This window comes from Hyaena hyaena, unplaced genomic scaffold (assembly GCF_003009895.1).
Source record: "Hyaena hyaena isolate Hyena2069 unplaced genomic scaffold, ASM300989v1 scaffold_155, whole genome shotgun sequence".
Lineage (NCBI taxonomy): Eukaryota > Metazoa > Chordata > Mammalia > Carnivora > Hyaenidae > Hyaena > Hyaena hyaena.
Genome location: NW_024080787.1, coordinates 2409511 through 2429293, shown reverse-complemented (window position 1 = coordinate 2429293; position 19783 = coordinate 2409511). Strand labels below are relative to the sequence as shown.

The window sequence follows — 19783 nt, the reverse complement described above, 5'->3', positions numbered from 1 at the left end:
TGCAGAGCTCAGGTCACACTGAACAGGCCAAGGTGCTCCTGCTCCGATGTCACATTTGTGACATGCTTACATCCCCTACGGTGAAATGTGAAGATCCTCCCTCAAGTAGGAACATACAGAGAAGGGAAGACCTTCCTCAGAGAGTCAGTGACTCCTTGGGGCAATTCCAAGCAGTGATCTGTCCCCTCTTGTCCTTCGTCTATTCAGTCCTGCCCGGGCTTCCCAGTGCGGTCCTACTTGGCCCCGCTCCGCAGAGCTACAGCTCTCTGTGTCTCATTCAAGAATTAAAAACTTGGGGCACCTGGGTGGCTGTCATTTAAGCAACTGACTCTTGATTTCAGCTCAGGTCATGATCTCACAATTCTTGAGTTCAAGCCCCACATGGGGCTTTGTGCTGACAGCGAAGGGTCTGCTTGGGATCCTCTGTCTCCCTCTCTCTCTGCCCCTCCCCTCGTCGTGTGCTCTCTCTCAAATAAATAAACTTTAAAAAAGAATTAAAAACTTAAGCCAAAAGAAAATTATAATTATCTACCACATGCCTGACTGCACACCTGGGAAAAGCACAAGTTACTTGACACTCGGGGCCCTCCTGCATTCAGAGAACTCACAGGAAGCTGCCCAAGAGACAAGTAAACAGGAAGGTTACAGCTGGAAGGGCCATGGATTTGGAGATGGGGAGAAAGCACTGTTAGCCAGGGGGGCTACAGGAAGCTGTGGTTCTGTCACCCGGGGCGAGGAAGAGAAGCCCAGAGGGAAGGGACATGAGGAGCACCGCGGGTGACAGGTGCGTGCTTTCACTTGAGGAAGGCTCAACACCCTTCCCCAATTTCTTGGTTCCTTCATGAAACTCCTCTCACTAGATAGTCATTCCTCCCAAAAGTGTGGCCTGAAAAAAGTCTGTGGTCACGAAGGCCTGAGAGCACAGCCTCCGCATCACTCTCTGGAGGCCCTAACGTGGCTGTGAGCACTGGAGGCTCCAAGCAGCCCTGGGGAACAGAGACCCTTTCTGTCACGTGCAGGTTTACGTGACCACAGAACGCCGTTGCATACCTGACGCCTATTTCTGGCCTGAGAAACCACTGCTTGAGGGAAGGTACTTTCAAAGGACATACTGCCTGGGCACAGGCCCCTCCAGCGAGCCGGGGCTTCCCACGCCGGGCAGGGAGATGCAGGGACGGTGACAGAAACCTACACGGGGGCTGCCGCTCACTGGAGGAGGCGGCAGCGGCCACGTAGGGAAGAAGTGCACTCGCAGGGAGAGTCGACACCCCGGCAAAGGAGGAGGAAGAACCAGCGAGTGCTTCCAGCTAAACAGAAAACCCGACCGTAGTGCAGACCACGTAAGTCAACAAACCAACGACGCGTGTGAGGTACCGACTGGTGTGCGGGGCAAACCCGCCCCAAGAACCTATGAGCGAGCAGCTGGTATTTTTTCTGTTGTGCAAAAACTTATTCTAGGGAAGGCCTTATATGTTCTATTAGAATGTATATAATCCTTCAAGCCGACCTCAGTGTTCTGTCCTTTGGCTCGGGGACGATCATTCTAAGGACTCCCTCAGGCACCCAGCGCTCACTGTTTGCAAGGCACTCACAGAGGCCTGCTCTCCCATGATCCCACACAACCCGAAGCAGCGGGGCGACACTGTGCCCCGCGGGCCCAGAGCGGCAAGGCCTGGAGGGGAGACTGCGCTGTCCCCCTCTCCACACGGAGCGTGGACCGCCCTCGACTCAGACGCCGTCACCCTGTCTGCACCATCAACATGTCCTGAAGTTACACTTCAAGATCCAGCTGGTCCGCCCTTCCTTCCTGGAAGGGGCACAGAGATCTCCCCCTGCCCCCACCCAAATTCCCTTTGTCAGACAAGGTTAATAGATCACAAGATTTTCAGAAGACTTTCAATGATTATTTGGAAAATTTATACACAGCAACAGAATACGCTAAGTAGTTTTTGTCTATCCAGATTTAAAAAATAAAGATACTTAAATCCCTAACTGTAACTATATACATATAACTAGAACAAGAAACGTTCTTTTGGGATAAGAGAAAACCTTTTTAGGGTAATTTAGCAGTGAATCGCTGTTGCTAAAACTGGAAGTTATGTGCTATGGATAGAAACACACGTACACATAATCTAACACATCAGGCAAACACAACAAATAATGCATTTTTGGAACTGAGTTCTATTGGTCTATTTAAGTGCGGTTCAGTTTGAAGCCTGGAGGAAATAATTTCTCTCCAAATAATGAAACTGTACTTGGAAAACCGTGTTCTCAAATTCTCCCCCCTTCTTGCATGCAGGGACGGCCCATGAGCTGAAGCTCTCCTTTCTGACTGCTGCAAATCATCGCCCCACACAAAGAGGCTATCTTCAAAGTGTGCAGGCATTAAGGAAATATTGGATACATTAGCTGTCACACACGTGCCAGAGCATCCGGGGAAGGGTCGGGTCTCACACCCTACCCCACGGGTCCTCATCCAGAGGGGATTTCACCCTCCCTCACCCCTCAGGGGTCACTGGGCACTGTCTGACATTCTGGTCACCATAATGGGAGGAGAGGGCGCTCCTGGCATGTGGTGGGTGAAGGCCAGGGATGCTGCTCAACATCCCATGGGCACAAGATGGCCCGAAATGTTCCCACTGCTGTGGATGGAAAACCCCGCGTTAACTTAACAAAGCACACAAGAAAAATGATACCAGAGTACTGTTAATAACACTGAGCACAACAATCACACAACATAACTGGATGGCAGGGACTAGGGATTCTGGCAGAGGGAAAGGACCTGGACGCCCACATTGTAGTCCCCTCGGAATTAGCTCTCAAAGCACTAAGTGAACGTGGACGAGCAGGGACACACTGGATTAAAGCCATAGCACCAGGCCATCATCCTGACCTGTTTGAGGGTACAACTACACAGTGAGGTGCAACTGTTATCAGTGCCTCTCTCTCTCTCCCTCCCTCCCTCCCCCTCTCCCTCTCTCTTCTTCCCTCCCTCCCTCTCTCTCTCTCCCTCCCTCTCGTTCTCTCCCTCCCTCTCTCTCTCCTTCTTTTTTTTAAATGGAAACCGAAAATATTTCAGCTGTAAATGAACCAGAGATACCAGTAGGGAAAATGAAATGAAATGTGGAAGCTGAGGAGCAGTTTATAAGCTGGAATGGTTTCAAATGCCCACGGTCCATCCGCCACGTTAATCCCGGGGTAGTTTATTATGACAGAAACGGGCACTTCTGGACAGCTGCCAAGAGGGCTCTATTCCAACAGTGAAATATTATAACGTTCCTGGCAAGCCTGCACTCTGAAGGTGAGATACGCCACAAGATTCACCCATAGCAACAAAAGTTAAAATAATCCTCAGACACTGGATTTCGAGAGACAGAGGAGCACTTGAGAAAACAGTGTCTGCAGTGGGATACAAACTAGCTCTACAAGGAAGATGTGAGAAGAATCCCCTTTACTGTTGTTTATCATTAGCTTTCAGATATTCCAGAAGACAGCATAGGTCTCAGAAAAAGAAAATAACAACTCGAGTAAGAAGCAAATTGATGCAGCGTAGAAAGAAAATGGAGGTGCGTAATATGTCAAAAAAGCAAAGATATTAAAAAATGCAAAATGCTGGTGACTTCAGACTAAATTTAAAAATCACAAAAACCAAATTGCAGGGCATTCCATGTCGTCTGCCACAGACCCAAAGGCTGCTTATCATTTCACATGTTCTACTGCAGAATTAATACAAAGTTTAAGAAGTAGGAAAAAAAAAAAAACTAACCTTAAGGTTATCAAAGGTTTTGACAGTCTGCGCCAAGTCACTGACACTCCCTGGCGATGCTGTCCCCTGTCCCCTAGGGCCTGAGGACACCCGCGAGCCGTCAATGACCTCAAAGCCAGAAAGCAAGGCCTCTGAACAGCTGCAATGAGACTCCTTCGCTCTCTGACCCGCTATCAGGTATGTCTTCAAACCTATGGATAAAAATTACAATCAGCACAGATGGAAACCACCGTTGGTTGAAACGCAGCTCGATCTTGCTCTCTATGCAGGACATGCTCCTGAAAAGTGGAGAGTAAAGTGAAAATATGAATGTCATATTTTACTACTGATTTTCGTGATCTTTTCAGAGACGCACTGACTCCAGGGAGAACGTTTGCCTCCAAGACACACCACTTACTTATATCACGTTGTCTTTGAACTTTGGCTGGGCATTTCCCCTTGGGGGCTGAAACGAGCATTAAAAAGTTCCTTCATGGGGCGCCTGGGTGGCTTAGTCGGTTAAGCATCCGACTTTCGCTTGGGTCATGATCTCGCGGTTCGTGGGTTCGAGCCCCGCGTCGGGCTCTGTGCTGACTGCCAGCTCAGAGCCTGGAGCCTGTTTCATTCTGTGACTCCCTCTCTCTCTAATCCTCCCCTGCTCACGCTGTCTCTCTCTCTCTTAGAAATAAATAAAAAACATTTAAAAAAAAAAAAAGTTCCTTCATGAAAGGGTCACATGACCGCTTTATGACGGCAGCCGAGCGGACTGACAGTCCACCCTACACACTTGTTTGATTGGTTTCTATGTAAGGGTTATCTAGAATATGGACCGTTTTATCATGTCAGGATTGCAAACCTGCCATGAAAAGTGAGACCATAATGTGCACCAACGAGGGTAACTAAAACCACCCTTGATTCAGATTATCAAGTATCAGTCTTCTGTTGGATCTAGAACATGCAGCTCTGTCAGGCTGTACTCCATGAGAATGTAATTCTCTCACAAAATCATCATTAAAAAAAAAGTCAGTTAAATGGACAATTAACTGACATCTTTACAATTCTCATTACAGACTGAAATAACACACAAACGTATGCCACGCTATGAAGTAGCTCTAACGGGCAGGTAGCTCCCTGCTCCAGGTATTCAGAAGAACTATCTGCTGGGAAAATACTAAGGAGCAGACAGAACTCAAGCAATTTCTGAAAAGGAAGCAAACTTTATTTAAATGAATCCACTGTTAGTCCTTACTGAAATTTAACGAGACTGCAAATTTGTTAAAAGGAGTGGGAAATGTATGTAATTTGTTCAAAATCCATTTGTTGTAGGAGTAGGGTACGCTGTACCTAGAGAATAAAATCAGGAACAGACCAGGTCCCTGTCTGGGAGAGTTTTAAGCTCCAGCAGAAGATGATAATGGAAAGGCACTATGCAAAGATTTGATCAAGAGGTGAAGTGTCTACACTCTTAAACCCACACAGGTACTTACATTCAGTACATTTTAATAAATGCTTTCAAACTATTTAATTACTTAAAGAAAGTGGGGGCAACATATGGCTGGCTTAGTCAGTAGAGCATGTGACTCTTGATGTTGGGGTTGTGACTTCAAGCCCCACAATGGAGGTAGAGATTACTTTTAAAGAAAATTAGCTGGGTGGCACCTGGGTGGCTCAGTTAAGCATCTGACTTTGGCTTACACGTGGATGCGAGCCCCGTGTCAGGCTCTGTGCTGACAGCTCAGAGCCTGGAGCCTGCTTTGGATTCTGTCTCCCTTTCTCTTTGCCCCTCCCCTGCTCATGCTTGCTTGCTCTCTCTCTCTCTCTCAAAAAGAATAAACATTAACAAATAAAAATAATTAGTGGGGGCACCTGGGTGGCTCAGCTGGTTGAGCATCCAACTCAATTTTGGCAGAGGTGATGATCCCAGGGTTGTAGAATAGAGCCCCGCAATGGGATCCCCACCAAGGATGGAGCCTGTTTGAGAGTCTCTCTCTCCCTCTACTTCTCTCCCTGGCTTGCACTCTCTTTCACCCTCTAAAATAAGTAAGTAGGTAAGTAAATAAATAAATAAATAAATACTTTTTAAAAATTAATTCAATAACCTAGAGATTACTGAATCAATTGTCCTTCATCATTTCATGGTTAGGCCGCCATTTCACCATTCACTCCATCTTTGTCTACCTACCCTCTGATAAAAATACTATGTGGTGTTTTCAAGTCACCTGTTCTGAGACTCAGAATTTACATGAGCCCTGGAAACACCTAGAGAAATCCCAGCACACAGCCAGGTCACAGGCAGGAATCCAAAGCCTGAGATAAGTAACTTCAGGCAGTGACCCCAAAGGAGACCCTAAAATGCTCACTCTTTTTTTTTTTTAATGTTTTATTTATTTCGGAGAGAGAGAGACAGCATGAGCAGGGGAGGGTCAGAGAGAGGGAAATATAGAATCCGAAACAGCTCCAGGTTCTGAGCTGGCTGTCAGTACAGAGCCCGATGCAGGGCTCCAACCCACGAACCGTGAGATCATGACCTGAGTTGAAGTCGGACCAAAAAAATGCTCACTCTTAACTAAGGTCTGAACTTCCGGATGTTTTTTTCTTCAACAAAAACACACAATGTCCAGGATCAATCACATTCATAACAAAATACATTTACAAACTTTAAAAAGAAGCATGAACTAAAAGAAAAGAGAAGAAAAGAAAAGAAAGAAAAGAAAAGAAAGCAAGAAAGAAAAGAAATAAAGAAACGGAAGCATGAACCAGAATTTGACAGAGGAGTAAAAGCACATGTGTATGAATTCCTCCAGCTCCATCACAGATGACACTGAGCCCACATGCCATTTTGCTTTGGGAGAGTCAAAGAATCTCTGGGGTGTCTGAGTGGCTCAGCCAGTTAAGCATCAGACTCTTCATTGTGCCTTAGGTTTTGATCTCACGGTTCATGGGATGAAGCCCCATGTCTGGCTCGGCTCCTCACTGACAGGACAGAGACTGCTTGGGATTCTCTCTCCCTCTCTCTCTGCCCCTTCCCTGCTTGTATTCTCTCTCAAAATAAATGAATAAACAAAAAAAATTAAGACAAAACAAAAAACAAAACCACAACCTCTGTGAGCTAACCAGAGAAAGTTCTACTTCTGACCTGTCATGGGGTCTCCATGCTGGTAGAGCTTGGAAAGGCCCGTTCCCTGGGGCTGCTCTAATGGGCTCTCCCCTGACTGCACAGCAGACATCGGGGCAGCAGGTGGGGAAGAGCTGGGAGGGCAGGCACTCGGTGCTGCTGCAGAGGGCCATGGGGGGGGGAGGGGGGCAGGAGGAGGGAGGAGGAAGGTAGGGCGTGAGGAGCTACCACAGCAGAGAGAGGTCTTCTGTTATGTCTGTAGCTGACCATGACCTTAGAAGAGCGTTCCCTGCAAGATGCTGGCATCTCAGCACTCCCCTGCCTCAGGCTGCCGCTCCCTGGGGGTGAGGCTTCCCCAGGGAGGGCAAAGCCAGGGTGGCCAGAGAGGCCCTGCTCTGGGTTCTTTCAACCCCAGGATGAGTCCCCAGTCAGGTGACCGCGCATCCCCCACCACGCAGCCCCAGACCTGCAAGAGCAAGTGAAGGGGACTCTCCTGGAGGTGTGACAACTAACGCAGAGAAGAGGCTGAGCCAGCCGACGGGAAGAGCTACAGGCTGAGCTGAACAGAGGCATGCATGAAGCCGAAGCCACACCTGAAAGTCGAGGCACGCCCCCCACCAGGAGACGTGAGCCACACGGCCAGCCCCACAGACTCGAGCTCTGACGCCGCGTGGGGTGCGCATCCCTGAGACTTGCTGTTGCTCCCTCCACTGTGACTACTGAGCTGCTGCTCGTTCATCCCTTACCACAGTCTTCACCACACTGTGACAGGTGCGTTCACGTGACAGGGCTCAACACGTCAGCCGTGACCCCTACCTGAATGTGGCTGTCACCTGAGGAGGGATCTACACAGCGGGCGGGTGTGAGAGAGAACAAAGTCCTAGGACAAGGAAGTGAGGGTGCCCTGGGAAGCACAGGAGGGCGGCACCCTACAGACCTGGGGCTTAGGGAAGCCTCTGGATGAAAGGCCTTCCAAGCTGAGGGCTGAAAGATGAAGAGTGAAAGCCAACAGGGCCAGGGCTTAGGGCAGCTGCCATCGGACTACGGGTGTTGCTGTAACAGGTTGTGAATTAGCCCTGCAGAAAGGGAGGCCCTGGCAGCAGAGCCGAGGGACGGAAGGGAGTTTAGAATGGCTGCAACAAGACTGCATGTGGGGGAACGGGCAGGGAGGGGCAGGACCCGTGCAGGACACCGCATACACCAGCTCCGGGAGTCTTCACACTGGGGGCAACGAGGGGTGCAGGGGGAGACGGAAATGCGAGCGTGAGGCCGAGGAAAGGCCAGCCACAGCGAGTGATGAGGGAATTAGGGGACACGGCAGTCAGGGAGGGGTGGTGGGGACAGGAACCCACCTTCCCCAAAGCGTAGTGGTGGTAGCAACGCTTCTACGACGGGCCATGCAGAGATGGGTGAGTGCGTGCACTCTGCAGAGGAGCCCTCACGTTCAGGCCCGCCACCTCTCCACCTCGTGACCTGGAGTGAGAGAAGACACCTCATCACAGCGAGGCTAGGAACAGGACTCGCTCCCTCGAGCTGATGCCAAGACTGAGTAACACGCATGAAGCCTTTACAACAGCACCTGACACGGTAAAAACTCAGGAACACTGGCTATTATTCTCAGTGTGCGTGCTTGCGTGCTTATCCCGGGAGTCTTCTCCATGCTCTTTCAATGTATAAAAACACTGGTAGAACTGTTAAATCAACAGTTGCTCCAACTTTGTTTCCTACGTAAAATTTTCTTTAGGGAGCCCCTAATGACCTACTTGTATTGATAACACAATACTGCTAGTGTGCCAAAGATCTGATTATGTATGTGTCCCCAACACGCAAAATGGGTAAACCAATTAAGCATCCATGCTTCAATGTGGAAAGCCAAATTTAAAGTAAAACCTTTTGCCAAAACTAGAGCGAAACCAGCCTGATAAAGTAAGGCAGCCCGATGCGAACTACACCAGCAATGGATCAGGGCTGGATGACTGAGTGCCAGCCTCATCAAAGTCTTTCGTGAAAAGAGTTTATAAGAGATAAGGATTTAATGAGTAACCACAATATACATGGACCCTGGGGTCCAAGTTCAAAAGAATGGCTCTCTCAGAGCAGAAGGTCAAAATAAAGCAGCTAAATGATTTATTTTGTTAAGTATAAACAGGAGATTAATCAGATTGCTTACATTCCCTCTTGGTAACTGATTTTAAACCTCACCAGCATTGACGCCTTTTTTCATCAGCGTGGTTTTGCAGAGGCTAGACAAACGGGGGGACACGTTTCCTACCACACTCCCACCTGGCCAAGAGGTTGGCCTATGGCTGTGTGTGTGAAGGAGACTGACGTGGTTAATGTTCTTAAGCACATCATCAGTTCTGTGAGGATGAAAACTGTCACTTGCACAAAATCAGTGCTCAGTTTTGGTGAGCTGAGTGTAATTTGAGTGTATGCCAAAATCCACTTTGGAAAAGAAAGTCTACTGCGGCCTTTTTATCATGTTCTTTTTCTGCGGGGCCCTTGCTTTGGAATGAGACAGCCTCCATTACCCAGAATCAAAGACCTGAATGTTGGTTCAGTATAAAGAGGAGAATGATCAAGTAGGAAAGGATGTTTGAGACAAGACCTTGGGAGTCAGCAGCATAACAGATGCCTAGGAGCCTGCACCACTAATGATTTGAAACAATAAACCTAAGAGAGGCAATCAGTTTAGCCTAGTTCATAAACATTCTGAAAAGTTATTCCACTTTGTATTGTATTTTTCTTCACAACTAGGTCTCCAATGGCCGAGTAGCATGAGGATTACTTAAACTAAAATACAGTCAGTCAATGAGGAAAATAAAGATTAAAAGGTGCTTAATCTATCAAATAACCAGGTTCTACAAAACTATAGATACAATATTTCATAATTGTCTGTTGCTTCTGCTTAAGAAGACCAGAAGTTTTGGTGTGGAAAACAAAACATTTTTTACCCTGTTAACATTAAAACACTCTGAATGGGTCTCTGTCCCTTCTGCTCCTACGTAAAACCACTAATCACGAGGACTGATTCATCCTGGTTCCCGCAATACTTGACAATAAATCACAAGTTCCTACAGCAAATGGGTGTTGGTAAAACTTAACCTCTTTTTAAAAAATGAAGTTCCAAATAATAAAATATGAAACAGCCACTCAAGCAGGTGAAAAAAACAAAGAGTGGGCACCATGCCTGTCTAACTTGGTTTTGACTAAAACTTTAGGCTAATGAAACAAACTTCGGGAACACACACACACACACTCTCTCTCTCTCTCTCTCTACATCCTGCTCCAGGAGCAGATGCTTTCTCCACTCAGCTTCCCTATCTCTACTGGTAATAAGTAAATATGCTGCCATCACAGCCAAATGTGATGACCAGGCACTTAGTGACCGTGCACCCATGTACTGTCTTCACTTTCAATTTTGATTTTACTAAATGCTATTCTGCTATGTGCTATGTTGACGAGTATGAACACTGCAAAGTTCAGTGGTGAAAAATTCAGAGATATGTCCATCCCAAGGCTTGAGAAATAAGCTCTCTGAAGGAAAACATCTGGCATATCCACCAGGTACCATCTCATTCATTCATATGTTCAATTCACTTACCCAACAAATTGACTATTTATTGAGTGCTTACTGAGGGTTAGGAACTAGGCAGAAGTGTTCAAGGGAATGGAGAGGAAAAAAAGAATACTCCAGTTTTAGAGACTGAGTGTAGTTGAAAAATGTGACTTAAACACTGGACTCCAGTTCCCTCATCTCTAAAATGTAAACACTAGGAATACAGCAACAATAGCGTCTCACAGAGCTCTTGTGAGCATGAAATGAGTTGACATACATAAAAAGGGAGAGACGGTGCTCTTCCTTAGGGCATTTTCAGCAGCAACTCAGGAGTAAACCGAGGAAAGGTGTGATGTATGTTCATAGAAAATCCAACTGGGGCATGGGGGGATGGCGTGAATGTGAGGACAGAGAGTAAGTGACCACACACGTCTACGAGAAGGGAATATGTCTACATGTGTCCAGGTCTGTGTGCTGCCGGAATGTTCACATAGGACAAAGGCTTTCTACAGGGAGTTTTAGAAACCAAAAACAATATGAAGGTCTATGATAACTATCTTGGAATATGTATTATAACAGAATTTAAATAATCAGAAGAGGCCATGAAACAAAAGGGTTAAAAGAAAAGGTGTCAGGAGCCAAAAGAGCAATAGTAGATGGTAATGCAACAGAGGGTAGCGCAGAACAGCAAGAGATGTTTATTCATCAGAGGGCATCGTGGAGCACCACCAGACAGAAGGGGGCACGTCAGCTCGAGTCTGAAGCAGGCACAAGAGGAGTCATGGATAGTGTTCTTTCCCCCAGAGAACTGAGAAATCAGAGTTAATTTCAAGATCTTAATAGTTAATAGTTAAACTAATAGTTTAAGAGTTGCAGATTGAAGTACAGAACATAGATTATGGGAAAGAGATTCTAGGAATGAAAGACTCAATTTATGATCTGAGGATAGTGGTGGCTTAATACCTGAAAAAGAAAACCAAACAAAAGAATGCACTGAAAATAGAAATAAAGCCACATGACTGATGCTCAGAGAGAGATGCCAGTCCCCAAAGGCCACAGAGTGTGTGACTCCATTTCTATGAAATGTCCAGAAGAGGCACATCCATGGAGATGAGAAGCAGAGGAGTGGTTGGCGGGAACCAGGGATGGGGGGCACAAGGTTTCCTTCTGGGGTGATGAAAATGTTCTACAGTTAGTGGAGATGACTGCACAACTCTGAGAATGTGCAAAAAACTGAATTGTGTGTGCTGGAGTGGTACGTTGTATGGGGTGTGAATCATACCTCACTGAAGCTTTTTTTTTTTTTTTTTTTAAAGAAAGTTATGTGAATTTCAAGATGCAACCATTCTGAGATACAGAGAAGAGATATGACCAGTACAGAATACACCATCCATGGAAATTCATGTTAAAGGAGTGGGCGGTGGCACGTAAAAGAAAAACAGAAAGGCTGGGAAGTAGCTAACAGGCCAGAATTAGGGTAGGAAAACATCTATATAAGAAACAGGCTGAATTACCTTGAATAACCAAAAATTCGATGTGACAAGGGCTCCAAAGTCTAGAAAAGATGAAACAAAAGTGGGACCTTCATGAGCTACCTCCCAGGATCATCAAATCTGCACCCTTGACTGCCACAGCATAATCCCAGAGAGCTGGGGGACACCCGGGCCCTCTGTCTGCTGCAACCGCCGACCAATGTGATCCACACGGCACAGCACCCGCTGCTCGCTCCCAGCAACCAAGCAAAAGCTCGGGCTTCCCTGGTTGTCTTCAAAACCACTGTTCGCTTTTCATCCAGCCTAGATTTATTTGCAAAGGCATTTCCTTCTGCCATAGGGGGAGGCTACCCACAGTGACATGTCCCATGAGCATCTTCAGCTGGGAAAAGGGCAACATAGCCGGCCTCACACTACCACCCCTGGAAGCGTTCCACCACGCAAAGACCAAACACTCAAGTCTTACACTTCCTGCTTAGCCTGCCCTGGGAGTGGCCACACTGCGGCTTCACCACCTGTTCTGCGCAGAAATGCTGATCCAGCCTTCTAGCTGGACCCCAAATCCCACTTGCAGTACTGCCACGTGCTTGCTGTGAATTTCCTCACTTTTCAAGATAGTTCTCAATCCACATCAAGGTTGAAGGTTTTCTCTCTTCTGAGGAGTGTTTTGTATGCTGGCTGGAATACAGACCAAAACAGCTTCCCCAACTACATCTCCTTGTTCCCCCAGACCACATGCAGACTGGCTCAAGCCACAATAGCTGAGAAATCCAAAATCCCTATTTTCTTCTATTTTTTTAATTAAAAAAATTTTTTTTAACGTTTACTTATTACTGAGAGACAGAGAGAGACAGAGCACAAGCAGGGGAGGGACAGAGAAAGGGGGAGACACAGACTCTGAAGCAGCTCCAGGATCTTAGCTGTCAGCCTGGAGCCCGACGTGGGGCTCAAACTCACAAACTGTGAGATTATGACCTGAGCTGAAGTTCAATGCTTATACGACTGAGCCACCCAGGTGCCCCCAAATTCCTATTGTCTGATCAAGAAGCTGTATCTTCTTTGGCGTCTCCGATTTCTCTCAGTTCATTTTAGCACCGGAGGCCAGTCTCTCCTTTCTAGACCTTCTCCAGAAGATCCAAAGTTGTGCTTGTGAGGTTGGCCTTTAATAACCTTGTAAGTGCTGCTGGGAGTGAGATGAAAAGCCAGAGTGGGGCCACACTGCCACTGGGGAGGCCACAAGCTGGGTGACCCACTCCCCCAGGCCAGTCTCCTGCTGCAATCTATGCCTCCAGAATATCACAACTATGTTGTACACTCTTGAAAAAGCAAAACTGAAAGCAAAACCAAGGCAGTGGGTAGCGAGCGCCCGCAAGGGAGAAGAGGACGAGGGGCAGGGCACGTCGACATATAGAACTGGGTGATTATCAACAGCCCCTTGTTCACAAAAGAAGGCAGAGGACTCTTCAGCAGTCGCCTGTCCTGGACTGGAAAGTGGAGGTCCGCTACAGACCCTGAAGGAGAGATGGAAGTGGGTTCAGACTCCCTGGGGAAGGAAGGTTTCAGACATGGCAGCAATCACTCCCTGCCCAGCGGAAGTTCTGGCCCCAAACCACACAGCTGCATAGTTGGAGGAGGAGGACATGAACAGCAGCAGCTAACATCACAGGGGAAGAAAGAAAGAGTTATTCTGAACAACACTAGACTCAAAACACAGAAGCCCAGCCTGAGGACCTCACATAAAACATGGTGGCTACAGTCTCAACATTGTATTGTCTAACTGAAATGTGCTGAGGGAATAGAACTTAATGTTCTTATACACACACACACACACACACACACACACACTAAAGAATCACAATACACTCTTTAAATATCTTATAACTTCCTATTCATTAATTTTACTTCAATAAAGCTGAAAAAATTAATTACAAGAAACACATAGAAATATACTAAAATATTAACAGAAAAGAGGATCATGGAAAATATTCATTTTGTATGTTAGGTATTTTTGTTGTTTATCTTTAAAATAAGTGTGAATATTTGAATTCTTTACAAAATATCTTAGACACAGAAACATGTAAGGAAAATTATGCTGAGCACTTTTTAGAAATAAAAGTTAAGAAATAAAATGTCACCTGCCCTGTTCAGGCTCCCCATGGACTTTCCTCCACTGCAAATCTTCTCCCCAACACAGCACCTAACTATTCTGAATGCCAAGCCGCTATACTGTGGAATGCTAAACAATATGCAGCATTAACAGGTTTTTTTATTTGAATAAATGACATTTTACACGTTTTGTTCTGAAAGTTTCTTTTTATGGCTGAGCATCATGTTTGAGATTCATCCTTATGGATCTGTATGAACTGCATTCATTTATTTTCTATACTATGAAGCTTCCCACTGAATAACATATCACAATTTAAAAAAGAAAAACTGAAAGTATTAAGTTAGCACCAACTACAAACTGGGTTCTATTAAAAATAAAGAAATATGATAAATAGGGCAAAGATACACATAACACAAAAATACCACTGATCAAGGAATATATCATAAATATAAATTTAATATAAGTGGAACTTGTGGGGAACAGTTTTAAAAAAAATCAGGGGAGGAGATAAAGGGCAAGAGAAAAGTTGCTGGAAACAAGTCCACAAAATCAAGCTCAGAGGAGGAGGCAGGGCCAGGCTCTAAAACATCGCACTGAAATGGAAAAAAACAAGAGAGAAATGAAATAAAAGGAGTACAGAGCTCTTCAAACTGCAAGTTAACGAGGCCAAGAGTTAACAACTCCATTGTCCCTGGTCAAGAAAGTCCTCATGACCACTGCAGATCTAGGCCGATATGCCTGCCACTTATCCCAATCAAGAAAGGGACAGTGAGCCCCAGGGAAGAGACCTGGACCAGGCTGACTCACAGCCAAGTTCGGGGCAGACAGAGGCCCAGTCAGGTTACGGGCTCGGCAATGCGGCTCAGCCCAATATTTTGGCTGTGCACAGCTGGGCTTAGAGAGGTATTAGAGGTGGAACCGGAGGAGAAAGTTCCAGATTGTTCCTGAAAACCAAAGAGGCTTGCATCAAAGCCCCGAAAGCAACTGTAAGTGATGAGATACTACAGGAAGTGGGTTGCTGGAGTGTATTACAGGGATCTAGACGCAGCTGTCCAAAAGAACAGTCCACAATGACGGAAATGTTCTATGGCTGTCATGGGGGAGTCACCAGCCACAAGTGGCTACTGAGCACTCAAAATGTGGCCAGTGTGAGTTGGAGAGATCAATTTCTAATTTTTTTTCCACTGTAACTTAAAGTTTCAAGAGCTACACGTGGCCAGCTGTTACTGTATTGAACAGTGAAGATCTAGATCCTTCCTTACTAGAGCCAAGAAAACAACTGGCAACAGGAAGCTCTTTCTTAACTTTATTAAATAGAGAAGAGGTATAAGAACTATTTAAAGAAAAATGGGTGGAATAAATAGGACAACTACATGTGAAACCAGTTAAGTATTAACTTTTATCCGTTACAGATGACATTTAGCAGCAAATACAAGGAAGAAATTACCCTGTACACTAATAGCAGGGGAGCCAATTGGAAATGGGATAGGAATGGATACTCTATCAAACAAAATGGCAGCACCATCTCTAGGAAAAGAGGAGACTTACAAGCCCTGAATATATTCCAAAGAAGAAAAAATGGATTGAAAAGTTGGCTCAAATATCTAATTCAGACCCGTCTTACATAGCTCAACCTTCCTTGACATATATTATTTCTTAAAAATGTTTTTCACATGAATATTTATAAGACATGCCATATTTTCCACATTTTACACACTTTACCTTTTACTACATGATTCCTAAAAGCAGTCTGTAAAATGAACACAGGACCTCTCTGATCTTTCACACCTATTAAAAGCAACACATGTAGTAAGTAAAACACACCACTGAACAAATTGCCGTTTCGTGGGGGTTCTCTCTGACTGCACGGGGCTTGACTGTTTAACTAGGCACGCAGCCACAGTGCTAACAGGACTTGGCATGCACTGCTGAGCCAGGCCAGGACAAGGTTTCAGGAGTCACTGACCCTTCTGCTGAGGCTTCAGCCCCAGGCAAATCAGTAAAGCAGGTAAACAAACTCTGGCCACCTTGGCCGACCTCCCCTTTCTTTCTGCCTCTGCAGGATCCCAGTGCCTCCAGACTCCTCTCCTTCCAGCCAATGCACCGCGTGAGCCCCTGCCAAGCAGTCAGGCATGATCAAGGGTCTTGTGAGCATCACAAAATCACAGAAGCTGAGACCAGGGACTCCCGCCCTCTGCTTCCACAGCCATGGTGTCACATGACTAATTTGCATATTATGCCTTCCTGACCTGCACACAGGTGACAACATCTAGTGTCCAGTCATATCCCAGAAATTTTTTTTAAATGTTTTTTATTTATTTGTGAGAGAGAGAACGACAGCATGAGCAGGGGAGGGTCAGAGAGAGAGGGAGACCCAGAATCTGAAACAGGCTCCAGGCTCTGAGCTAGCTGTCAGCACAGAGCCCGACACAGGGCTCAAATCCACGAACCACGAGATCATGACCTGAACCGAAGTCAGATGCTTAACCGACTGAGCCACCCAGGCGCCCCTATCCCAGAAATTCTTATATCACACGATGGTGCCTCCCGCCAAAGTGGCAGGCTCCAGCACAAATGTGCTTCACCCAGGATCGTCACAAATCACGATGTTCCTGTTGCGTTCTTCTAAAGATTCCAAGTTCCTTGAGGGCCCATAATAACATGTTCTGAAAACCACAGGTTCTCAACTCGATCAGACCCCATGGCTCCTTTTTATTACATTTTTAAAAAAATTTTAATGTTTTATTTATTTCTGAGAGAGACAGCGTGAGCAGGGGAGAGTCAGAGAGGGAGGGAGACAAAGAATCCGAAACAGGCTCCAGGCTCTGAGCTGTCAGCACAGAGCCCCATTCAGGGCTCGAACCCACGAACTGTGAGATCATGACCTGAGCTGAAGTCAGATGCTCAACCGACTGAGCCACTCAGGTGCCCCCTTGTTATTACATTTTTATTACATACTTAATTTATAATGTCCTCTTTACCATCCTGAATGAAATTAAATTCATGGACAATATATAACCCTTAATCACAGAGACCATTAAAAAAACACCTCTAACAACTTCCCAAATATCTCGCTGTGCAGCCTTGCCTCAAGCCACCCAAGGAGGCAGCAGCGGGAGCCTGGCAAAGGCAGGGCAGCGGCAGAGCCCCCACCCCGTGGCTCTCTTCCCAAACTTCTCCTGCCAAGAGAGAACCAGCTTGAAGGCTAAAAATTTCACAATGCTGTATGCATGTATCTGTTACATGATTGTATATATAATGCATGAGTATGTGTGAGTGTATCGCCTTAATTTAAAAAGGAGACTATTTCTTAACTTATCCTACTCATTCTTTCAACAAATAAAGTACTCCTGAGATCTGCGAAGAATGAGGACAGTCCTATTACAAGTGCTAACAATATCTTACATTTGGCTATATGTCTTACTGATCTTAGCACTGACAGTGCCTAACAAAGGGCATTCAGGTCCATGAAGAACTGAATCACTTCTGTAAAGCAGTGGTTCATTTGCAAACAGTGTGAACATCAAGGAAGGGTAGAATAAAATTCTGAAAGTCCTGTAACTTATCTGGAGGTTGAATTATACAGTAACTTTCCTTACACAATGAGGAACAGGAAGTTATTGTCTATTGATTCTACCCATTCACAAGCCAGCCTAGACAGTAATGGTAAAAGTGAGAGCCTGGTATACATCAACCCTGATGCCAAGAGCCAGCAGTGGGAAGGGTGAATGGGTGCTCAAATCATCAGCTGTGAATAAGGACGGGATACAAACGAAGGGTTCCTGCCACTGAGAGCAGCAAGTGAACAGGAGGGGTATTCTGGATACAGGAGGCAGAGAAATTTCCATGAAGACAAGGCAGGGGAGTGGAGACATCAGTGATGAGAAGGAGCTGGTTATGGTGTGGGCTGGGGGGAGGCCATGCTCCAGGGGCAACGGGTATGGAAAAGATCACCATATCTTCTCCTGGCTGAAAGAAGGCCACAGCCAGGAAGCTGGAGGCGCAGGCAGGGCCCTGGAGCCACTGAGAACCTTCTGAGTCAGGTGCTAGGACTGTGGAAGGCTTCAGCACATTTATGAGCTCACAGAGGCACAATCCGATTTTCTTTCTTTTTTATTTTTGCATTTTAATTTTCAAAAACTTTGTAATTTGGGGGAACTTGGGTGCCTCAGTCAATTAAGCACCCGACTTCGGCTCAGGTCACGATCTCACAGTTCTTGGGTTCAAGTGCCACATTGGGCTCTGTGCTGATATCTCAGAGCCTGGAGCCTGCTTCAGATTCTATGTCTCCCTCTATATATCCCTTCCCACTTGCACTGTCTGTCTCTCTCTCAAAAATAAACAAACATTAAAAAAAATTTATTTTTAAAATTTTGTAATTTCAACTAACGTATAGATACATAAAAGTTGCAAATATAGTACAAGAGTTCCCTCACATTCTTCACTCCACCTGCCCTAATCTTGACATCTTATTGTTCTACATCAAGCATAGAACAGTAATCAAGAATAGGAAATTAACATCGGTACAATATTATTAGTAACTACACTACAGACTTTACTCAAATTTGAACAATTTTTGGTTTGATTTCTGTTCCAGGATCCCATAAGACTGGCCTGCTTTTGTTTGTTTGTTTGTTTGTTTGCAAATAGTTTATTGTCAAATTAGTTTCCACATAACACCCAGTGCTCATCCCCACAAGTGCCCTCCTCCATGCCCATCCCCCCTACCCCCCACATCCATCAGTCCTCAGTTTTTGTCAGCATTCAAGAGTCTCTCATGGTTTGCCTCTCTCCCTTTCCCCCACCATTTCCCCCCTTCTTCTCCCCTTTGTTCCTCAGTTAAGTTCCTCCTAATCCTCCTGTACGTGCAAACATATGATATTTGTCCTTCTCTGCCTGACTTATTTCGCTCAGCATAACACCCTCAAGGTCCATCCATTGGCCTGCTTTTTTTAAAAAAAACCACTCTGTGATAGTTGATAAATGAATGGCTTGGGGAGGTATCAAGAGCAGTGGCAGGAAAAAAAATTTTTTTTTAAAGAGTAGTAGCAGGATCTCATTCCCAGGTTGCTGTTGTGGCCCAGGCAAAGGGTTAGTGGGACCTGGCCTCGAGGACAGCAGGATGGAAGCAGACAGACTCAGTACAAGATCAGGCAGAACAGGTAAGTCTGCTCCAAAAGACTTTAGAAGCAGGGGGTGAAGGAAGGGAACAAGGATGACTCCCTGGGTTCTGCCCAGAGTAAATGAAGGAAAATATGTTTACAGGGGTGAGTCAAGACTGACACAGGTAGGAGGACATGGGTGGCTCAGTCAGCTGAGCATCTGACTTCGGTCCAGGTCACGAGGTTCATGAGTTCAAGCCCCATGTTGGGCTCTATGCTGACAGCTCAGAGCTTGGAGCCTGCTTCAGATTCTGTGTGTGTCTCTCTCTCTGGTCCTTCCCAGCTCACGCTCTGTCTCTCTCAAAAATAAACAAAAAATTTTTTAAAAAATACTGAGGCAGGTAAAGGTTTTAGGGACAAGTTCAGAGGCTCAGTTTTAGACCCCTATGATGAGATGCCTATGAAACCACCAAATGAAGATGTCAAGGGGGCAGCCACAGCATCCCAATCAGAGGGAAGATCTGGGCGAGAGAGGAGATGTCTCTACTACCACGTTGGAGAGGATGAGAAGAAACAAAGGGCCAAGAAGCAAGTCTGGGACCTTCAACGTAGAGAGACGGTGCAGGGTGGGGGATCCAGCAATAAAGTCGGTAGGGGGACAA

The 19783-nt window shown here is 45.9% G+C and overlaps 1 protein-coding gene across 1 annotated transcript in view; it reads right to left on the bottom strand.

Moving 5' to 3' along the window:
• Positions 1–19783, bottom strand: part of ADCY9 (adenylate cyclase 9) — a 120504-nt gene that overhangs the window by 30262 nt on the left and 70459 nt on the right. The window contains exon 3 of the mRNA XM_039239300.1: positions 3767–3957. Coding sequence (XP_039095231.1) covers positions 3767–3957 — 191 coding nt within the window. The remainder of the gene's footprint in view (positions 1–3766; positions 3958–19783) is intronic.